General features: G+C 47.3%; 4 protein-coding genes across 5 annotated transcripts in view; 2 read left to right on the forward strand and 2 right to left on the reverse strand.

The window, feature by feature from the left end:
• The window catches only part of LOC1269257 (guanine nucleotide-binding protein subunit alpha homolog), a 22,954-nt gene extending 13,279 nt beyond the window's left edge, over window positions 1-9,675 (forward strand). The window contains exons 4-6 of the mRNA XM_307876.5: window positions 4,514-4,645; window positions 4,726-4,865; window positions 4,956-9,675. Of these exons, the coding sequence (XP_307876.4) occupies window positions 4,514-4,645; window positions 4,726-4,865; window positions 4,956-5,313 (630 nt within the window). The 3' untranslated portion in view covers window positions 5,314-9,675. The remainder of the gene's footprint in view (window positions 1-4,513; window positions 4,646-4,725; window positions 4,866-4,955) is intronic.
• LOC1269258 (methyltransferase N6AMT1) lies at window positions 9,674-10,566 on the reverse strand. Its single transcript, XM_307877.3, has one exon. The coding sequence runs from the start codon at window positions 10,477-10,479 to the stop codon at window positions 9,784-9,786; it is 696 nt and encodes a 231-aa protein (XP_307877.3). The 5' UTR covers window positions 10,480-10,566; the 3' UTR covers window positions 9,674-9,783.
• On the forward strand, window positions 10,304-12,623 carry LOC1269259 (cyclin-dependent kinase 1). The gene is made up of 2 exons (XM_307878.5): window positions 10,304-11,248; window positions 11,349-12,623. The coding sequence occupies exons 1-2, from the start codon at window positions 11,100-11,102 to the stop codon at window positions 12,094-12,096; spliced, it is 897 nt and encodes a 298-aa protein (XP_307878.4). The 5' UTR covers window positions 10,304-11,099; the 3' UTR covers window positions 12,097-12,623.
• Window positions 12,552-18,500, reverse strand: LOC1269260 (stress-activated protein kinase JNK). Of its 2 annotated transcripts, none has more exons than XM_061653782.1 (4): window positions 16,923-18,500; window positions 14,088-14,261; window positions 13,879-14,008; window positions 12,552-13,803 (listed from the first exon to the last, which is right to left on the reverse strand). In XM_061653782.1, the coding sequence occupies exons 2-4, from the start codon at window positions 14,258-14,260 to the stop codon at window positions 12,928-12,930; spliced, it is 1,179 nt and encodes a 392-aa protein (XP_061509766.1). In that variant the 5' UTR covers window position 14,261; window positions 16,923-18,500; the 3' UTR covers window positions 12,552-12,927. The 2 variants fall into 2 exon arrangements, with proteins under 2 accessions (XP_061509766.1, XP_061509765.1); XM_061653781.1 differs by having other exon boundaries at window positions 17,499-18,491.
• Window positions 18,501-18,932: the final 432 nt, after the last annotated feature.

Genomic DNA, 18,932 nt, shown 5'->3' on the forward strand with positions numbered 1-18,932 from the left:
GTGCCGGCTCGTGAAAGGCACTGTGCGCCTGCTCGAAATGGACACTAATAAAGTCAGCAGCAGCGGGTAAGAGAAGGGACAAACACAGGGGCTTCGGAATTGATAGGTTCGCAGGTACGGTTGGTTAGCGATGGAATCAGATCGGTACACAGAACGAGAGCAGCCACCACCAGTTAGCGGATTATTCACGTTCGCGAATGTAATGCGTGTATTTAATTTCAATTTTAATTAAATTTATGACAGCCACCGCCGCGCCGTGTTGCGTTTTAAATGCTGCTGCTGCTGCTGCTGCACAGCAAACAAAACCAGTAAGGACGTGAACGGCGGGACACACTTTCATGCTTTGGTAATGGAGGAATGTATGAATGAATGTGATACAGGCCGAGCCGAGACGTTGTGTTGGTGGTGCGTTTACGCTGTGTGAGGATTAAGATTTTACGTGTAAGCTGTCGATCTCAGCAGCAAAGAAGCGAAGAGGTATGATGGGAGCATGCGAAACTTCTAGTACCAAGCTTTGCCCCGGTGTGGGCTCACACGAAGGTGCCAATGGGGACGTCAAATTGGCGGCTGCAGCAGCAGCGACGGTTTCCATACCCCCACAGCAGCATGTTGCATTCGTGGCGGGGAGAATTTTGAACCATATGGGTGGAGAGAAGTAATAAACCACCACACCGAGTTAAGGTGTGCGGTATTGCACTCGGATCGGCGCAACAGCGGCTTTCGGTGTGGTGGGTTGTCGCCTCCACAACTGGCAAAGCACAACCGAGAGTGCAACCAAGACGAGAACCAACAACCGCGTTGCGAGGGTTGTGAACCATATTGGAATGGTAAAATAACACATTAGCAACATTTTCCTGCCACGACGATCCCTTCTGCGTCTAGTGGAAAAGTGCGCCAGCTTACAAAAGCGGGTAGTTCGGTTCGGTACGATTCGGTACGGTTGTGATGGTGGTCACAACATGTGGTGCAATGGTGCTGTGAGGTACACGGTACCTAATCTTTGCGACCGAACTGTCGGTGTGCATGCATGCGTGTGTGGGAGAACAAGAATCCGGGAGATTGATGGTTGGTGGCAATTATACCCGCCAGCGGCAAAGTCTACTAATCGCAATACTTTGGTTGGCCGTTAGTCGCATAGCCGAGCAATAGTGTGCGCTTCCGTCGATCGGTGCTGCTGTCGCTTGACTGATGAGCGGAGCTCTAAACGGCGTATAAATTGACTGTTTAGCGGAACCAGTTTCATTAGGCGGCTGGTAGGGGGGAACCTGTGCCGCTGTTACAGGTGTGGGAATCGTTTTGCCTGAAACTGGAACTTTGTAGGGTTGGATGGGGAGTATCTGTTGCAAGAAATTGCGTTCTTTTAAGACGGTAATTAATGTATATTTAAAAAATGAAAGCTTGTAGGATATCAACCAATTACAAGACCTCATAGATTATTTGTTCATCCCTGATACATGACCCTTTTAGTTTTCGATAAGGACCTTACACAGGGTTTTCCGAGAGTGTTAAAGGAGAGTTCCTTGAGAAAGTGTTAAAAGCCTCTATTGTAGCACTCTCACAACACACAAAGCAGCAGACTTAAAAGACGTCCTAGCATAGAATTGCCTGCCTCAGGAGTGTCCGAAACTGCCCGCGATCTCCAATATTTGTCTGCCAATCCGTTATCCGTTATCCCGGTCTTAATGGCGGACGCCTCCTCGCTATCTTGCCCCCTCCATTTTGAGCCTAAAAAGACTTTACGGGCTGGTTCGTCCGTTTTCATGTGTCCACCGGAGCCTGGCAAGCTTGGTACGCTACACAACAGTGAGAGCTCGCCGTACATCTCGTATAGCTCGTCGTCGTATAGCGAATACTCCATTGCAATATGGGGCGGCCTCTCGAATGCATTGCATTGTATTTCAGACGCGTATGTGAGTACCAGGTTCTTTGAGGTGAATTGATTTTTCAGGCTGTAGAAAGACCGGTTGGCAGCCAGCATCTTTGCGCGCAACTCCACGTTCACTGCTGACCTTTCACTCGAGATCGGTAAATTCTGGCCTGCTAACAACGACGTGCTCTATCGTCGTCGTCACACAGCCCGGTCAACAATAATTCTCCAGGATGCTCGGTCCCTGGTTGCAGCCTCCCATCCATGTAGATATCTGATCTCCAATAGGTCTCATTTCACCTGATCCAGCCATAGAGTTCGCTGTGCTTTCTCCTGCGCCTTATGTCGAACTGGGGGTCGCTGGCATCCTCATAACATCCCCCAGCCATCGTATCCTGCCAGCCTTCGTATCCACCGTCAAGACGGTTAATCCTTCTCCTCCACACTCCGTCCAAGACTCAGTGTCCATAGAGGACCACAGGGCCAAACAATGTGCGATATATCTCACATTTCGTGCGGGCTCGAAGTCTTCGGGATCTCAGCCGTCGTCGAAGTCCATAGTATGCACGATTCTCCTGCACAATGCGTCGCCGGATTTCCGTCTCAACATCGCAGAATTCTTCTACCACATCGATTTCAACTATCGCCGTCAACTAATTCACTGCTTCCCAGATGGCCTGAGTCTCCGGCAAGCAGGTATTTCGTCTTCGTCGTATTGATTCTCAAACCGATTCTTCCTGCTTCGCGTTTGAGTCAGGTGTACGCTTCACACACCTTCGCTGTTGTCCTTCTGATGATATCAATGTCATGCGCCAAGCTAAGTAATTGAAAAAAGGTAGAGGATTGTGCCACGGATGTCGTTGTATAGCCTTGCGCTTCGACACCTTCCAGGGCGATGTTGAAGTCGCAGACCAATGATGTCTATATCATTAGCGTATGCCCCAGGTGGTCAGGTGGACTTATGTCTCCATCGTTGGTTTCCCAAAGTCTCAACCCCTCAAGTTCCAGATCGCCCTCTCTAGCCCCAAGTTGACTAGGAGACATGCAAACCAGTCCCCCTGAGGCAATCTTTTGTTGCTAGCAAAAGGTCCTGATAGTTTTCCATCCACCTTCACCTGGCAAGTGACGTTGGGTATAGTCATTCTAACTAGCCTTATCAGTATGGCCGGGACTCCGAAAGGGCTCTTAGCATCATCTTATAGTTTTGACCTGGCTAAAAGTCAATGAAGAGATAGTACATTGTGTCAATATTCTGTCATCTTCTCCAAGTTCTGGTGAAGATCTGATCAGTGGTTGATTTAAAATGCCACACTGTATTTAAAAGGTTCAAAAAATAGGATCAACAATCAATAAACCCTTAGAAAATGTAACCATCGATCTAACGCGTCACCTTGTTTTATGTATCCGAGGTATCAAAAAAGTTCCCTCAACGAATGCCAAATTCATTTCAAATGAAAAGGGAAGCTAAATAGCTCAAACAAAGGAGAAACAACCCGTTTCAATACATCCTTTCTCCTCTTTCTGCCCCGTTTGTATGCAAATTACCATTTTTCAGTGTACGCGGGTGGGGGTGCAGGTGAAGTAAGTGTCTCGAAAAGCGATCTCGTTTATCGTTTTAATAAAGGGCAAAAAGTATGCATACAAAATTCCTCCTCCTCCTCCTCCTCCTGTTTGTGCTCGGTGTGGACACTAGAACACGCAAAACCGGCACGAAAAGCACACCACTCGCCCGCCACTGTCGTGAGGAGCATATGCACGAAATTACACGAGCCCACCAAACACTATCGAAGGCGAGAGTGTTATTCAAATTATAATATTTCCGATGCCTTTCTATCGATAAGAAGGAGTCGGGGAGGGGGAGTGTGTGGGGTGCGAGTTTGTAGGCATGGGTGGTAGTAGTAATCGCCCTACGCCGCCGTCGTCGTCGTGGTGGTGGCGTGGAGAAGAAGGTTCGTTTGGGGGTTGGATCAAGAAACAAGTACACTTACTCTCCAGACTCGTTGGATGAAGGTGAGGAGAGGGTTGAGGAAAAGGGGTCCAAGGAAGGTAGGTCTGTGTGTGTGTGTATGCGCGCGCGATATGTTGTGCCCCATGCTGAATGTAGGGCAATGTTCTTGGCACCGGGGTGGTAGTGTGCAGATTGTTTGCATAAGATTAGCCCTTCGTCGTCAGTCTTGGATCGTGCGCGCGCTCGTGTGTGTGTGTGTAGGGCGATCGAATGTGTGCCAGGAAAGGGGGGGGGGGGAGGGGAACGGGGGTGGTGGTATTGTGAACGGAGTTCATTATACGATTGATGGTGACGGTTGTTGGTTGGTGAAAACGGAAAGCGATCGAGCGTGGGGCGCAACCACTAGCTGCTGCTGCTGCTGCTGCCCTCCATGACCCGTCCTTAATTGGGCGATTATATTTACGTTAAGTTATTCCAACGCTGGGGGAAGAGCGGGAGGAAAGGTGTAAGCACCAGGTTACAGTGTTACGAACGATTACAATCCTCAGCCAGCAGCAGGATATTATGCTTGTGATAACGCTTTCAATTGCAAGTTTCCGTGGACAGAAATCATCGCATTTGCATAACGTTTTTCTGAGGTGTATAATTGAAATCTAATGTCGTTTGCTTTTCCATTTCTTTCTCCCTATTTTTTGCAGAGTGATTCTGTTAGTTATTTCCTAGATGAATTAGACCGAATATCGAGGTTAGATTACAAGCCCACCCATCGTGATATTTTGCACTGTCGCAAAGCAACTAAAGGTGTATTTGAGTTTACGATAAGGATACAGGTAAGCTGAACGCCCTTTATTAATAAAGCCATTGCATTTTACTGTTATTAATGCTTTGTTTTTTTTTTTCTATTTTGCAGAACATTCCATTTGTGTTCGTTGACGTCGGAGGACAGAGGACACAGCGCCAAAAATGGACCAAATGTTTCGACTGCTCCGTCACGTCGATCCTGTTTCTCGTATCGACCTCCGAGTTCGATCAGGTGTTGGCTGAGGATAGGTCAGTACAGTTTCCCTTCGGTTCACCTTGCCCCCCCTCCCCCCCACCCCCTCAATCGCACTCTAACGCGAAATCGCTTTCGATTTGCAGAAAAACGAACCGTCTGGAAGAGTCGCGCAACATCTTCGACACGATCGTGAACAATACCACGTTCGAGGGTATTTCGATCATCCTGTTCCTCAACAAGACGGACCTGCTGCAGCAGAAGGTGAAAAACCCGGAGACGGACATCCGCTGGTACTATCCGCAGTTCACCGGCAACCCGCACTCGATCCTGGACGTGCAGAACTTCATCCTGCAGATGTTTATGAACGTGCGGAAAAACACCAAAACGCCCATCTACCATCACTTCACCAACGCGGTCGACACGCAGAACATTCAGGTCGTGTTCAGCTCGGTGAAGGACACGATCCTGCACCGCAACCTGTCCGCGCTGATGCTGCAGTAGTAGGGCACGGATCGGTCGTTGTAGTTTTGTTTAGTGATTAGGTTAGCAGCACGAACTGGAAACTCCTTTTTGTGGCTTTCTGCTCGGGTTTAGTTTTTGTTTTTTCCCCCGATTTGTTTCTCTCTCTCTCTCTTTCTTTTGCTCGTTTCATCACACTTTCGTTTGCCATAAGGAACGAAACGCAAATGCATCGGAATGTACATTATTACGTTGTTTGGTCCTTTCTCCCGTCGAGGACAGCAGCGGAGGGACAGCCTGAAAGCGGGGCTCTTTTGCTACTGCTAATGTGCGCGGGGAACTTGTAGATATATCGGATAGTGTAAGCGTGCGCTCTCGATTCAGGGTTTTGTTTGCCCTAGCTCGTTGTGTGGCTCTGTTGTTGAGGGAAAAATCGGTTCCCGTTCATCCGTGGTTTCCCCCCTCTTTTGATTTCGCCTCACTCAAACCAAACTTGTATCTCCACTGTCAAAGGGATATGTGTGGCCGGTTTTTCTTTCTGTTCTGGGTACAGTTTTCCACCCGAATGTGCACCGTGAGTGTGTGCGCGTCACGACTGCTCAATGGAAGAATGAATGGTTTGAAATATTATAACCTTAATTACAGTAATGAACTTGATTTCGTGAACTATTCGCTTTTCTGCGGTCGTTGGTCCATTTCAGGGCAAACCAAGCAGCCCTACACTGCCCTCGTTGTCCCATCCCCCCTCCCCCCGAATTAGCATTGTAATCGAACTGTTCGACACGACACGGAACTGGGGCGGGAAAGCGTTTACTCTTCTTTGTAATTGTTTATTAGCGCCTTATGAACAAAGTTCTTGAAGAATAGAAATAGAAGTAAACAAAAAGAAAAGGGTACGGATGCAGCATCGAGTGCATTTCCAAAATGAAACGTTCACTAGCCTCCTCACCTAAACGCGCGCTCTCTCTCTATATATATACATATAAATCGTCTCACCGCAATACTGTACTAGACTGGAATTTTACAACACTACTAAAGAATCTCCTCTTTGTACTGATTCACATCTATAGAACAGTTGTTAAGCTAAAGCAAACATGCAGCATCGAGAGGGGATAGAAGAAGAATAACCACTACTAAACACACACGTCCGAACAGAGCCGAAAGAGGATGGGAAGGGGCAAACAAAAACGAATGCAAAAAACAGTGCAACACAAACAACACGCATACATACACACATACAAACACACACAAAATAACGTAAAAGAAAGGGATACACACACAATTTACACCAAAAACTAATTTTAATCTTTAAACAAAAACCATGTTCATAAATAACCCACAAATCTCTAATTACGCGGCTATATAGAGCAAGAAACAATCGAACGATCGAACGAACGGTACGGAAGCGATCGAGCACAGCAGTAGCGGTGTGCAGTGTGGCGTGTAAGGTAAATACAATACAACAAGAGTCTCACTGGCGGAGATGGACGAGCGCATATTACGCGGGGTACGATCGGGGGGGTCAATGGAAGGATTATGACGTGTGATTTGCGTGTGAATTGGTGCCGGAAATTTGGGAAGCTTTTTTTAAATGTAAAATAGTATGCAAACAGTCTCATTTGCACACCTTTCCCTTGTACTTGTACTGCTCGTAGTCATACGTTTGTTTGCCATATCTGTCTCTCTCTCTCTTGCATTGCAGTTGGACTGGAATTGTACACTCCAGTCCCACTGGAGTTAGGAGAGAATCGTTTTGCTTGTGTTTTTAAATACGCTCCTTCTTTCCTGTTTTGCACCTAAAATACCCCCCCCCCCCCCTATTATTTTGTGAAGTGTGCCATAAGAGCGCGCGTGCCTATCGGGCACGGATATATGTTGAACGATTTCTGACTGACTTTCCCTACTGGAGTTTCTAGCAACCAATTACACGAGTGAGCTGAGCGCGAAGTGCAATACACGGCACAATCTTCCGGCGCATTTTCCCCCTCGCTACCCACCACCCCCCATGTGTACGCTCCTCCCACCGCGCAGTGTTGGACACAGTTTGAAGAAAGACAAATCATTAGATTGTAGCTAGAGCGAATGTAAAGGGTTTATAGTAGGTCGCTTATGCGTCCCATACCGCCTAATTCCCTATAGTTGGTCCTGGGTGGCGACGTGTAGCGATGTGTGTATATCGAGGAAAACTCCCCTGAAAAGGGGAAAGGAATTTGTGGTTAGTTTATCGTCTTATAACGCCTGTTGTAAATAGCCGGAACATTTAAAATTACATCCTCTCCCCATTTTTCCCATTTTATAAAACATGTGCTGGGCTGGTACTTTATCATCACACAAAGTAAAGGCACAAAAGCCACTCGCCACTCGTGTAAGCATTTAATCACCTAAAACCCCCGGAGGGGAAAGGAACAGAAGCGAGTGTGTGCGGGAATATAATCGTAAATATGTGAATGAACGTTCGAAAGGAAATTGGGGTGGAAATTGGGTAAAGATGATATTGAACGATAAGCCACCGTCAAGTCGTACTACGGTCAGGTTTAGGTTTTGTGTTTGTCCATCAGCTACCACAAATTTTGTTACAATAATAATAATAATAACGATGATGATGATAATGGAGATAAACACACACACACAGAGGCACAGATGGATAACGGATCCAGATGAGCACAAATACAAGCATACACACACACAGCTACCGGAGCAGCATTATACAAAACAGCATTCCCCTATGAAAGTAAGCGGCTGGAGAAAATGGTCGAGAGTTGAGCATAGTAGAAAAAGAAAAAAACAAGTGTAAACCAAATGAACCAATCTCTACTGTAAGCGATCTTAGAAATCTGCAAACTCTAGGAATTAGGAAAGTGAAACTCTCAACACGAACATAACAAACAAACAAAGCTGATTATCAGGAGGAGAAACACATACACGTAAAAAAGTAAGATGCAACATAAACGAAGCAGAGCAAAGTAAGAAAAGGGGGAATATAGAAGTAAAAGACTTTCGCAACAATGAAACAAGGAAAAAAGAGGCAATACAGCGCAATACCACAAACCCATATTAGCTAGGTTAGCAGCTAGGCGTGTGTGTGAGTGTTGTGGGCCAATTTTTGGCTCCTTTAGGGCTCTTTTTGGGCAATTTTTTGTCGATATTCGTAAATGTTTTTTATACAAAAATCATTTTATGCTCGATTTTAAGAGGAAGCATACTGTAAAGTCCTTAGACGAAGCTTTCTTTTTGGTAAGCGAACGCAAACGCATTTTGAGACGCAATTTTTAGAGCAAAGTGTGGCTCCTTTCTAAGTGGTTTTTGCTATTGATATACAAGCAGTTTTTCGTCATGCTCTCCTCGCTAGTTAGTAGAGAGAGCTTTTTTGCTTTTTTTGCCACTGTTTTGATATATACGAATCGCTTTTGCGAACCTGTTTTTGTCGTCGTTGTCGTCGTCACACTTTGGAAAAAGTATGAAATTTTGATACGGAAGTAGGATATGGGAATGCAATGTTCTTTCGTTTGTTTTATCCAAAATTGGCTCATTCGTTAGAAACGAGATAGAAACACAGTCGTGTTGAGGGATAGGACGGAAACGGATTTCATCTCCTTTTTATTTTATTTTGCGCGAAAGTTGATAAGAAGCAGGAACTTCATCTCACCCCACCCCCAAACCAACCCTCCCCCCAAACAAACCAATCAACCAAGATCGAATGATTTTATATGATCTTTTGTAGTGTAGTATTTATGTGGGTTTCTGTTTTCACATATTACAATTATTGATTATTAATTACTATGATTTACATCCTGCCCTATCCCAAACAATTTTCAAAACATATATATGAATATATGTATGTATATGTATTTTGTATATGTATATGCATAAGCAGGACATATATATAACCGCGAAAAAAGGATATAAGTTGTTGTTCGATGTTACTTTGTATGGAGATTTTATTTGTATATGTGTACTCTGTATATTCGATTAGAAGGAAGAAGGGATAATGAGGAAAATGCAGCAGCAACAGCAGCTAAAAAGAAAGTGCGATTTTGTTGTCAACTTACGCTTTCTCTCCAGCACTCTGCTTTTGTTTTCAAAATGAACATTAATAATTCAGCAAAATCCGTGGCTCTTTGGAGGCAGAGAGAGAGAGGGTGTATTAGCAAGGATTAGACAACTAATAGACAGGGGAGATATGGGATGCGAGATGTGTGAGTGTATGTGTGTGTTTGTAAAGGGTGGAAAGGAAAGAGTCCTAGTTCCCACCTTTTACACATGCACACGCTAAGGCACAACACTCGCGCAACAAGTTATACGGTCATATATACAACATTTGTTCGATGGCAAAAACATGATTGAAATACGATAATAAAAACAAAACAAACGCATCAATGAAGGCTAATACGCGTAGGAAACATATGAGTGATAGAAAGGGGTTCATTTATTTGCTTTCTACTAAAGCATCTTTGCTTGGAGAAACCTTCATTTTCTCTTATCACAGTGTTTATAACTTTCATCCTTTCCGTATCATTTCCTCTCCGATCGTTCGATCCTCACCACATAAAGATGTTCCCCCCGTATCCTTCGCTCCTTAATTATGCTACCCTGTAAATTCATTCCCCTAATTTGCTCTAACACTTCCTCCGGTTTGTTCTCCTTCAGCAGCAACAGGTAAAACAGCCCGGTGGGTGAGAGAACCCTCGGCAGGTCGGCCAGCACCCGGTCCGTTACGACTCTCCCATCAGCACCGCCGGCCCAGGCGTGAACCAACGTTTGACCAACGTCCACCGAAGAGCGAAACTCATCGATGTGTTCTTCCAGCGAGGCTGTTGCATGTGCGGTAGTTGCGACTGGTTGCGTCGGCACGTACGGTGGATTGAACACGAGTAAATCGACACTCGTCGGCCGTAGTCCAGCAAGTAAGTCCATATTTACAACATCCACCCGGGAGCCGTTTAAATGGGCAGTTTTTTGGGTCATTCGACATGCGTTCGGATTTAGGTCGAACCCGATGCAGTGCGTCTGCCCGGCGGGAAGATGTTTGCTCAGTGCGACAATAACCACACCGCTGCCGGGACCGATCTCTACGCACAGGGAGGGTTGGCGTGCTTTTATCGTGTCGAGCTCGGCTTCTAGTGCGTCTAGCAGGAGGAACGTATCTTCCGCTGGTTCGTAAACCGTATCGTAATCGTGTGGTTCGAATTTATACACAGGAGTTTCCATTGCTGCGTGCGTGCGTTCGTGCGTGGTTTTGGGTGCCTTTTTGGGGGAAGTCTTTGTTTACAAATAACAAGCACCGCGGTGGTGAAATGTCAAAAGGGGGTTGGAAAAAGAGAAAAGGAAAGAAAAGCATTTGGATAATTTTAAATATTTCCTTCAATTATAAGACAAAAGGAAGACCTATTTTGGTACCACAATTAGAAATGAAGTTAAATCTTTTTCTGTCTCATTTTGCTACACAATACAAAGAGACGACAAAATACCAAACAAACGTAGACAATTTGTCATCCACGCGACAAACCATTCCCTTCACCACCCATTGCTTTTCGATCAAAAACTGCTCGACTGTTTCGAGCGCGCTCGGCAAACGTCAACCGCTCACCGCCTGACAGTCGAGCAGCTAACGTCCGCTTCGGGCTGCTTTTCAAACATAACGAACGCCATTTATGCCGCGCTCGCACCTTGTTTACAACGCTCCACAAATCGTAGTTGGCACCTTTCGTCGCAACATTTCCTGTTGCTGCGTGTTGTAAAAAAACGGTGAAAAACTCGACCAAAAAGACGATCCCGAAAGACGGGCAACGGTGGTGAGAGCGAAAAGAAACACACACACACACAGAGCGATGGAGGACTTTCAGAAGATTGAAAAGATTGGCGAGGGTACGTACGGTGTGGTGTACAAGGGACGCAACAAGCACACCGGTGAGATCGTGGCCATGAAGAAGATCCGGCTGGAAACGGAGGACGAGGGCATCCCATCCACTGCGATCAGGTAAGGGGACAGTGTTCCCGTTGCACGTGATGTGGCGAATGTGTGTGTGTGTGCCCGTACTAACTTCTCCCCTTCTTCCTCTCCCCGTCTCCACACACAGAGAGATATCCCTGCTGAAGGAGCTGAAGCACCGGAACGTGGTATCGCTGAAGGACGTGCTGATGGAGGAGAACCGGCTCTATCTAATCTTTGAGTTCCTGTCGATGGATCTGAAGAAGTACATGGATAGCCTGCCGCCGGAGAAGATGATCGATGCGGATCTGGTCAAGAGCTACATGTATCAGATCACGGCCGCGATGCTGTTCTGTCACCGTCGGCGCGTCCTGCACCGCGATCTGAAGCCCCAGAATCTGCTCATCAACAAGGAGGGCGTGATCAAGGTGGCCGACTTTGGGTTGGGCCGATCGTTCGGCATCCCCGTGCGCAACTACACACACGAGATCGTGACGCTGTGGTACCGGGCGCCGGAAGTGCTGCTGGGGTCGCTGCGCTACTCCTGCCCCGTGGACATCTGGTCGATTGGGTGTATCTTTGCCGAGATGGCCACCCGGAAGCCACTGTTCCAGGGCGATTCGGAGATCGATCAGCTGTTCCGGATGTTCCGCATACTGCGCACGCCGACGGATGACATCTGGCCGGGGGTGACCTCGCTGCCGGACTACAAATCATCCTTCCCTTGCTGGACGCAGAACAATCTCGCTAGTCAGGTGTCGAATCTGGATTCGGCCGGTATCGACCTGCTGCAGAAGTGCCTTATCTACGATCCGATGCTGCGCATCTCGGCGAAGAAGATCCTCGAGCACAAGTACTTCGATGGGTTCGAGCGGTGCAACATCCCGACGGAGTAATTTTAATTCCCCGTTTTCTTCTCCCCCTCTTGCGCTGTCAGGTGTTTTGCCATTCCTTTCCACTTCTTTTTTCTCTCTCTCTCCAAGGTGCGCTCGTGAATTACGTTACTGAATTTGCGCGCGTGTTTGTGCTTGTGTGTTTGTCCGCGTGTGCCGAATTATTAGGAATTATTACTGTACATTTTTACACAAACAAAACACACACGCCACCTTTTTTCATTCCAAACTCTTTCTTTCCAATCTTCTCCGCCTCGTCGTCGTCGTCTTCGTTTTGTGTCCATTTTGTTGGACGTATGTCGATGTAAATATTCGTCTCGCGAAGAAAGGCCCTCGTTTGTCGTGTCCCATTTTTCTAAAAGCCATTCCTCCCACCCCCTCCAACACTACTCGACTCTCTGCACCGCTATTGCGGGCTGTTTAGACACTAGAAATTGTAAGTAATTATTTCACTTCGCTCCGTTATTAAAGAACAAATATTCTACAAAAATTTATTTAATAAACAATGTTCTTAGTAAAGCGACCAAAAATCAATCGAGACGCGTTTACCGTAGAAACTGAGAAAAAAAAAAAACAATATTAACGTATCGCTACAACTTGCACTAACATTAATAGCGTAAATAAGTATAAATGCCTAGGGAGAGATTGAGAGGAACGTTCCCACTACTGTTTCTGCTTACAATACACAAGTCTCTAGGGGTTTTAAAGCTAGCGTTACTTACCCTACGCAACTAAACTAACAAATAACAGCCTCTTGAAAGGAAACGCAAATGGCCTTCAATGTGTGTGTGATTGCTTCCCATCCCACTGTGCAACCCCCCCCCCCCCTTCCCTTCACCCTTCCTCATCCAACGACATCGTCCGCTGGATGTCCTGAATCTCCTCAAACAGCAACCGCTTCCACTGCTCCACCGTCAAGTTCCGCGCATCGAGCGCATGGTCGTACGGTTTCGGCGGCGGTCGCATCACATCCTCCTCGTAGTACCACACACTAACGTACGGATGGGCCAGCGCCTCGTCCACCGAAATCCTTTCCATCGGATCAAACGCGAGCATGCGGCGCAGAAAGTCCCTTGCCGCATCGTTCGTCAGCTGGGGCACATTCGGCGAAGCCATCCCCTCAAACACCTCGTCCGGAAACAGCTCCCCAAACGGACGGCCCGCCACCACCGGCTGATTGCTAATGTATCGCTGCGTGCCGGGCGTTGTGCGTGCGATAAACTCTGGCCGCGGCGTACCGAGCGTTTCGACGATGCGCATCCACTGGTCGACATGGTCGGTGCCGGGGAACAGGACCGCCCCCGTGATCAGCTCCGCCATGATGCAGCCGATCGACCATAGGTCCACCTTGGTGTCGTACTCCATGTTGAGGATGATCTCGGGCGCTCGGTAGTGGCGCGTCACGACGTACTGCGTCATCGTGAAGCTGGTGTCGATGCTGCGCGCCAACCCAAAGTCCAGTATCTTGAGCGTACAGTTCTTGCGCACCACAATGTTGGAGGGTTTCAGGTCCCGGTGGATGATGCCGGCCGAGTGGAGGTAGCGAATGCCGCACAGCATTTGGTACACGAGGAAGGATATGCGCTCGTGGTCGAGCTTGGTACCGAACACGTGCTGCAGGCTGCTGTCCATCAGCTCGGTGAAGAAGTACACATCGCGGAAGGTGTCGAGCGTTTGCTGCGGGGTGTACGCGTACAGGAGCTTAATGATCTGGAAGATTGTTGTTAGGAGAAGATGTTAGTGGTGCAGTGATGAGAAGCAGAGAAAAAAGAAAGCCTCTCTCACATTGGGATGATCGACAAGCCGCATCAGCTTCAGCTCACGGTAGGCGCGCTTGGCAAAGGTAACATCCTGGAATGGTTGCGACAGCTTCTTCACTGCTAACCTTCTGCCCGTCTTTATATCCACTGCACTACTGTAATGTTAAGATAAGAACATTGATTAAATATTGCTAAATTATTGTTTCTTCTCATTCTAGAGGCATGAAGGCTTACCACACGGCACCCTGTACACCGATCCCGATCGGCATCATGTGTGAGGCAGGAAAGCGAGCCGGCAGATGGAAGTAGAACTCATTCGAACTCGGTGGATTTGCTGGAGCAGGGTCACCGCCGGCAGGTTTGTTGTGGACACCCTCCGTGCCCTCTGCTTCCTCTTGAGATTGCATGCTGAAAAGGGAAGATAGAGCGTCAGGTAAGCTTTTTAACAATTTTTGAGGAGTGTTCCCCTAAATTGGAGTGTTTATTTAGCGTAATGAAGGGAAACCATCGTACAGACACAGAGAGAGAGACACACACTTTAGTAGGCTGTGGGAAGACATGTTTGCCCGTTCGATTAGCACCTTTGGCTAATGTGCAATCTTTGGGCTGTGGGTGCCCCCCCTCGAGCACAGTAAGCCGTGGGACTTTTTAACGAGCGCTACAAGAAGACACATTGTGCTGCGCATCGGACCCGGAAAAAAGCAGGCTACGGAAAAGGAAGGAAAAGGTGTGCTAACGGTCGTTTAGTCCAGTGCATAATGGAACCCATTCAACATGGGCGAGGAATTTATTGCCCTTCAAAACACTGGACGGGGCGCGTCCAGAGAAGCTCGAATCGAAGCGGAAAACAGGTTCGTCGTCTGATAAGAGTGTGATCTTCATTTCTTAAAACAAACGATGACACGCAGGGGGGTACCACCGTAGCTTCTAGTTGGTGAGTTTATGACAATCCTCCCCGCACTCGGGGAAGGTATCGGTAATAGAGATGAACTAATGGGTGTCTGATAATGTGAACGACCGCGGTGAGTGTGTGGTAATGGATCGGTATGACATCGGTGTGTGCCATCATTGTTTTTATTTCTAACTTCCCTTTTGCTCCTCCTTTTTAGATGATGCGACCATCGCTCCACCAAGTGCGGTGTACTGCATGAATCATCCAGTTCCGAATTGTCGGTGGGATAGTGGTGGGAACGAACGAGTTTGGAGGGTACGCTCTGGTGTGTGCGGTGATTGATTTGACGCCACATACAATGCGATAAACACGTCATCGTTCGCTAGCGTGAAATTCGCTCAATACGTGAGTGAGAGTGAGAGAGTAACATCATCAGTAGCGTCGTCTTCATCATACCGTTCACCACGTGCGAAGGGCACCAGCAGCAACTCACACAGACGGTTTGATGATGATGATGATGATTTGGGAAGGTTTTGAGAGAACGGTCGCGCACCCGCCTACTCGATCAGACGGTCGCGGATGTGTGGAGGTGATCGCAAATGTGTGTGTGTGCAGTATGGAGAGTAGGTCAACAAAGAGCGTACGGAACAACGTCGCCTAGCGCGTCAGGGGTTTTCAAGCGGGTAAGCCCTTAAATTTTGTTTCATTTTTAACATTTTTTTAAATGAAAAAATCCATTTTTTTTAAGGATGAAACTTCTCCCAAGTTTTACTTATAGAGCAGGCTGCATTCATTGAATACTGTAAATCTAATCATGTTTAATCGTTCATGTGATACGGATGGAAATTTGACGATACAGGTTTACGAGACTTATTCAGCACCACGCAGTCGGATAAGTCAGTCCTTGCTACGGGGGGACAGTCCATACCAGGCTCAAACCCAACGCGGGCATGTTGTTAAGTTGTGCAGGTTGGCTGTACCGAGGGACGACCCAGCTCGAAAGTTCCTTTATGCCGGCCACAAGATCAGAGGAGGGCGTGGTAAGCCCAAGCTGGGGTGAAAAGATGACAAAAAAGAAGAAAAGGTGGCAAAAAAGATGGCAAAAAAGAAAAGAAGGTGTTCGCCATTTAAACCGGGATAACGGATACGCTGACGGTACGGATTTTGGACACTCCTACATCTAGCATAGACTACAAATCCATAACACCAGGTAAGTGAATAATCATTGGTCTATATTGCGAGAAATGTGCATCGTTTTATAAGCAAATAATTAATCAACATTTAGTAAAGGTATCATTTTCAAATAAACGCTACAGTCTGTTCCCGAGTTACACGGTTCTCGACTAACGCGGATTCGGAGATGCGCGGTTTTCTAAATGTGACAAATAAAATGTCAAATCAGTACAATTTGCTTCAAGTTCGGTATAAATTGCATTTTTGCTAACAAATTGAAACCGCTAAAAGCCAGAAATATTAGAATTTTCTGCACGAATCATAGCAAATAAATGATAAAGTGTACAAAAGTATTAATTTAAATCAAAAACTGCGAATAATGAACAGTATTTAGTCAAAAAACGTGAAATTCGACTTACGCGGATATTCGAGTTACGCGGATTCGTCGGGAACGCGGAAACCGCGTAACTCGGAAACAGACTGTACAGAGCGAAAGAAGGTTTTTCAATTAATAAAATTAATCATTTTGACAAATAGGTTCGAGATGCAAACATCTGAAGTACAAAACAAATCACAAACGGATAACTCAATACCACCAAAAAGCTCAAAATACCTACAAAAAGTCTCCTTTCAACAACACGATTTTTTCCCGATTTAAATAGTTTCCTCAAAAGATAAATGAAGAACCTTTAGTTACTGTCTAAATAGTATATTACAGCGTTTTCCAGGAGTGCTCATAAATGTGGGACACTTTATTGACTCCTTCTTACGTGTAATGAACTTAATGTATGGGAATTGGGCTATAGCACCCTTGTTGGACAAATCCAATGGGAATTTCCAAGGAGCCTGTCTAACAAGAGAGTCTAATTTCCATCATATGAAGTTCACGGCCCATAAGAAAGAGTCAAGGAAGTGTCCCACAACCATGACGTGTTCATAAGTTTTTGTTTGCGATTATATGACTAAAAATCTTTTCCAAAGGCCACCGTTTGCAGGTTGCTCACCCCTGGCAGAGAGAACAAGCTCGCGCAACGCCCTTTCTAACACAGCTGATCCAGCCAAACACGGGAGGGCAAACGGTTCTAGCTCCACCGTTCACACCGCACTCCGATCGACGGTAAGTAGCAGAAGGGAACACCACCACTACTAAACACACACATAGCGCCCTTTTTGTTACGTACGCGAGAGATGATGCTATAATGCGCGCCGCTTACTCACTCACAGTTCCGCGAACGCGCACGAACACGATCGCGCGACGTCATCGATCGGAGTTTCGCAAATCCAACCGCGAGCGCGCTGCCGCTGTTGGTGCACGGCAGTGTTGGGCCGTAACGCCTGGTATGTCTGCCGTTTCCGACTGCGACGGTTGGGAGCGTGATCGGCCGGGCGCCGGTCTTCGCTTTACTCATCTCGATTTTTTGTTTTGGAAACTCCCAGATCGTGCGTGCGTGCGTCTGGCGTGAGTGCGTGAGTTACAGCTGACTAATGGAATTTTTCGTGTGCTCTCTCTCTCTCTCTCTCTATCTCTGTCTCTGCAAATCGATGAGTCAGATGGTGTGAAGAAGGATACCACTACTCACCTTGGTGGCGTGACGTTTGCTCGTCTTTTCGGAAGTTTTGTTTTTGGGTAGCACCTTTGGAAGCAAACAGGAACAGCAGGAGGATAGCAGCGCGGACGAACTCGAATTGAACTCTGCACACGATCGCGAACGTGTACGGTGTTGTGTGTGTACGTGTCTGTTGGCACGCGCTCGCGCACCACCTCCGTTTGAAGAAGCACAACACACCGTAAACAAAGAACTTTACATTCGCATACACACATACACAAACCACACACGATCCAGAGACCCGTCGCAGGGCCAAACACGCGGGTAAGTTCCCTTTCCCACAAACCCACTCACTGGCACTGGCACAACAGCAGGAGCGTGAACTTTTTTTTCGTGTGTGTGTTTTTTTTTCGAATCAAACTGTACGTTAGAACAATAACACAAAAGCGCAACGTGTGCGCCTCCCACAAGTGTTGTATATCCGCGGCAAAACACACTCCTTTGTGTCCGGCTCGTCAAGCGTGCGCGCGCGCGCTCACACACTCTTCAGGTGGCGGGCGCAAACAACACCGATCGCGACAACGGTGGACATCATCATCATCATCCGACGAACACACAACGCCAACAACATGATCTTTATACCTCGCGCGAAGAAATTGGAAGAGAGCAAAAAACAAACGCGACCGATCGCAGCGCCGGGATGCTTAAGACTGTGTTACCCCGCGCCGATGTTGCGCGAGCGTGCGCGCATGTTCGACTGCGTTCGCGCTCACAAACAACAACCACGACAACGACGACGTCGTCGTTACCGCCAGCCCAACCAGCCGCGGCTACCGCTGTCTTGTGGCCGCGGGACAAGTTTTTGTTCAATGAATCATCAAACGTGCAGAACAAGACACACACACAGACAGACAGCCATACGGTGCTGTGGGCCCCCTGCCGTGCCGCGGCCTAAAGGTGTGTTTTGTTAGTCCATTGGCGCACACCTACGGGTCCGGTCGCGCGCAGAGAGCATCAAACTCCCGTTCGCGTACTCTCTCCCTCTCTCTCTGTCTGTGGTGCGCGCAATCGCTCGCCCAACAAGGGACGTTTTGGAAAGGGACGCTCGTATTGATAATCGAAACCGCAATCAATGCAATCGGGGTTGATGACGTCGTGTTTGGGAGACGGCTTTTCGGCTTCTATTTGAGGGAAGGGACAGCCCGCTCTCTCTCTCACAATCTCTTTTAAATTGCAACACTCACCCTACCACCCCCGGGTTTGCATATTGGGACATAATACGGCTTGTGCTGCTGCGTCTAGTTTACTTAATGCTGGGAAACTCCACAACGCTCCCACCCAAGGTTTTTTTGTATTTTTGGGGCGGATGTGCGTTCGTTCAGGGACTTTTGGTAGCTAGATCAATAGGTCGAAGCACGGAATGTCCACAAGGGCCACCGCACGTCCTCGTTTGTTTTTGGGGGGAAA

This window comes from Anopheles gambiae, chromosome 3 (assembly GCF_943734735.2).
Source record: "Anopheles gambiae chromosome 3, idAnoGambNW_F1_1, whole genome shotgun sequence".
In the NCBI taxonomy this organism is placed as follows: domain Eukaryota; kingdom Metazoa; phylum Arthropoda; class Insecta; order Diptera; family Culicidae; genus Anopheles; species Anopheles gambiae.

What these genes read in the sequence shown, in the direction of transcription:
- LOC1269258 (XM_307877.3), bottom strand. Translation starts at nt 10,479, where the DNA reads ATGGAAACTCCTGTGTATAAATTCGAACCACACGATTACGATACGGTT.
- LOC1269259 (XM_307878.5), top strand. Translation starts at nt 11,100, where the DNA reads ATGGAGGACTTTCAGAAGATTGAAAAGATTGGCGAGGGTACGTACGGT. An exon ending in ATCCCATCCACTGCGATCAG is followed by an intron (nt 11,249 to 11,348) that starts GTAAGGGGACAG and finishes CTCCACACACAG; the next exon opens with AGAGATATCCCTGCTGAAGG.
- LOC1269260 (XM_061653781.1), bottom strand. Translation starts at nt 17,740, where the DNA reads ATGTGTGTATGCGAATGTAAAGTTCTTTGTTTACGGTGTGTTGTGCTT. An exon ending in GCAAACGTCACGCCACCAAG is followed by an intron (nt 14,262 to 17,498) that starts GTGAGTAGTGGT and finishes TTCCCTTTTCAG; the next exon opens with CATGCAATCTCAAGAGGAAG. An exon ending in GGCTTGTCGATCATCCCAAT is followed by an intron (nt 13,804 to 13,878) that starts GTGAGAGAGGCT and finishes ACAATCTTCCAG; the next exon opens with ATCATTAAGCTCCTGTACGC.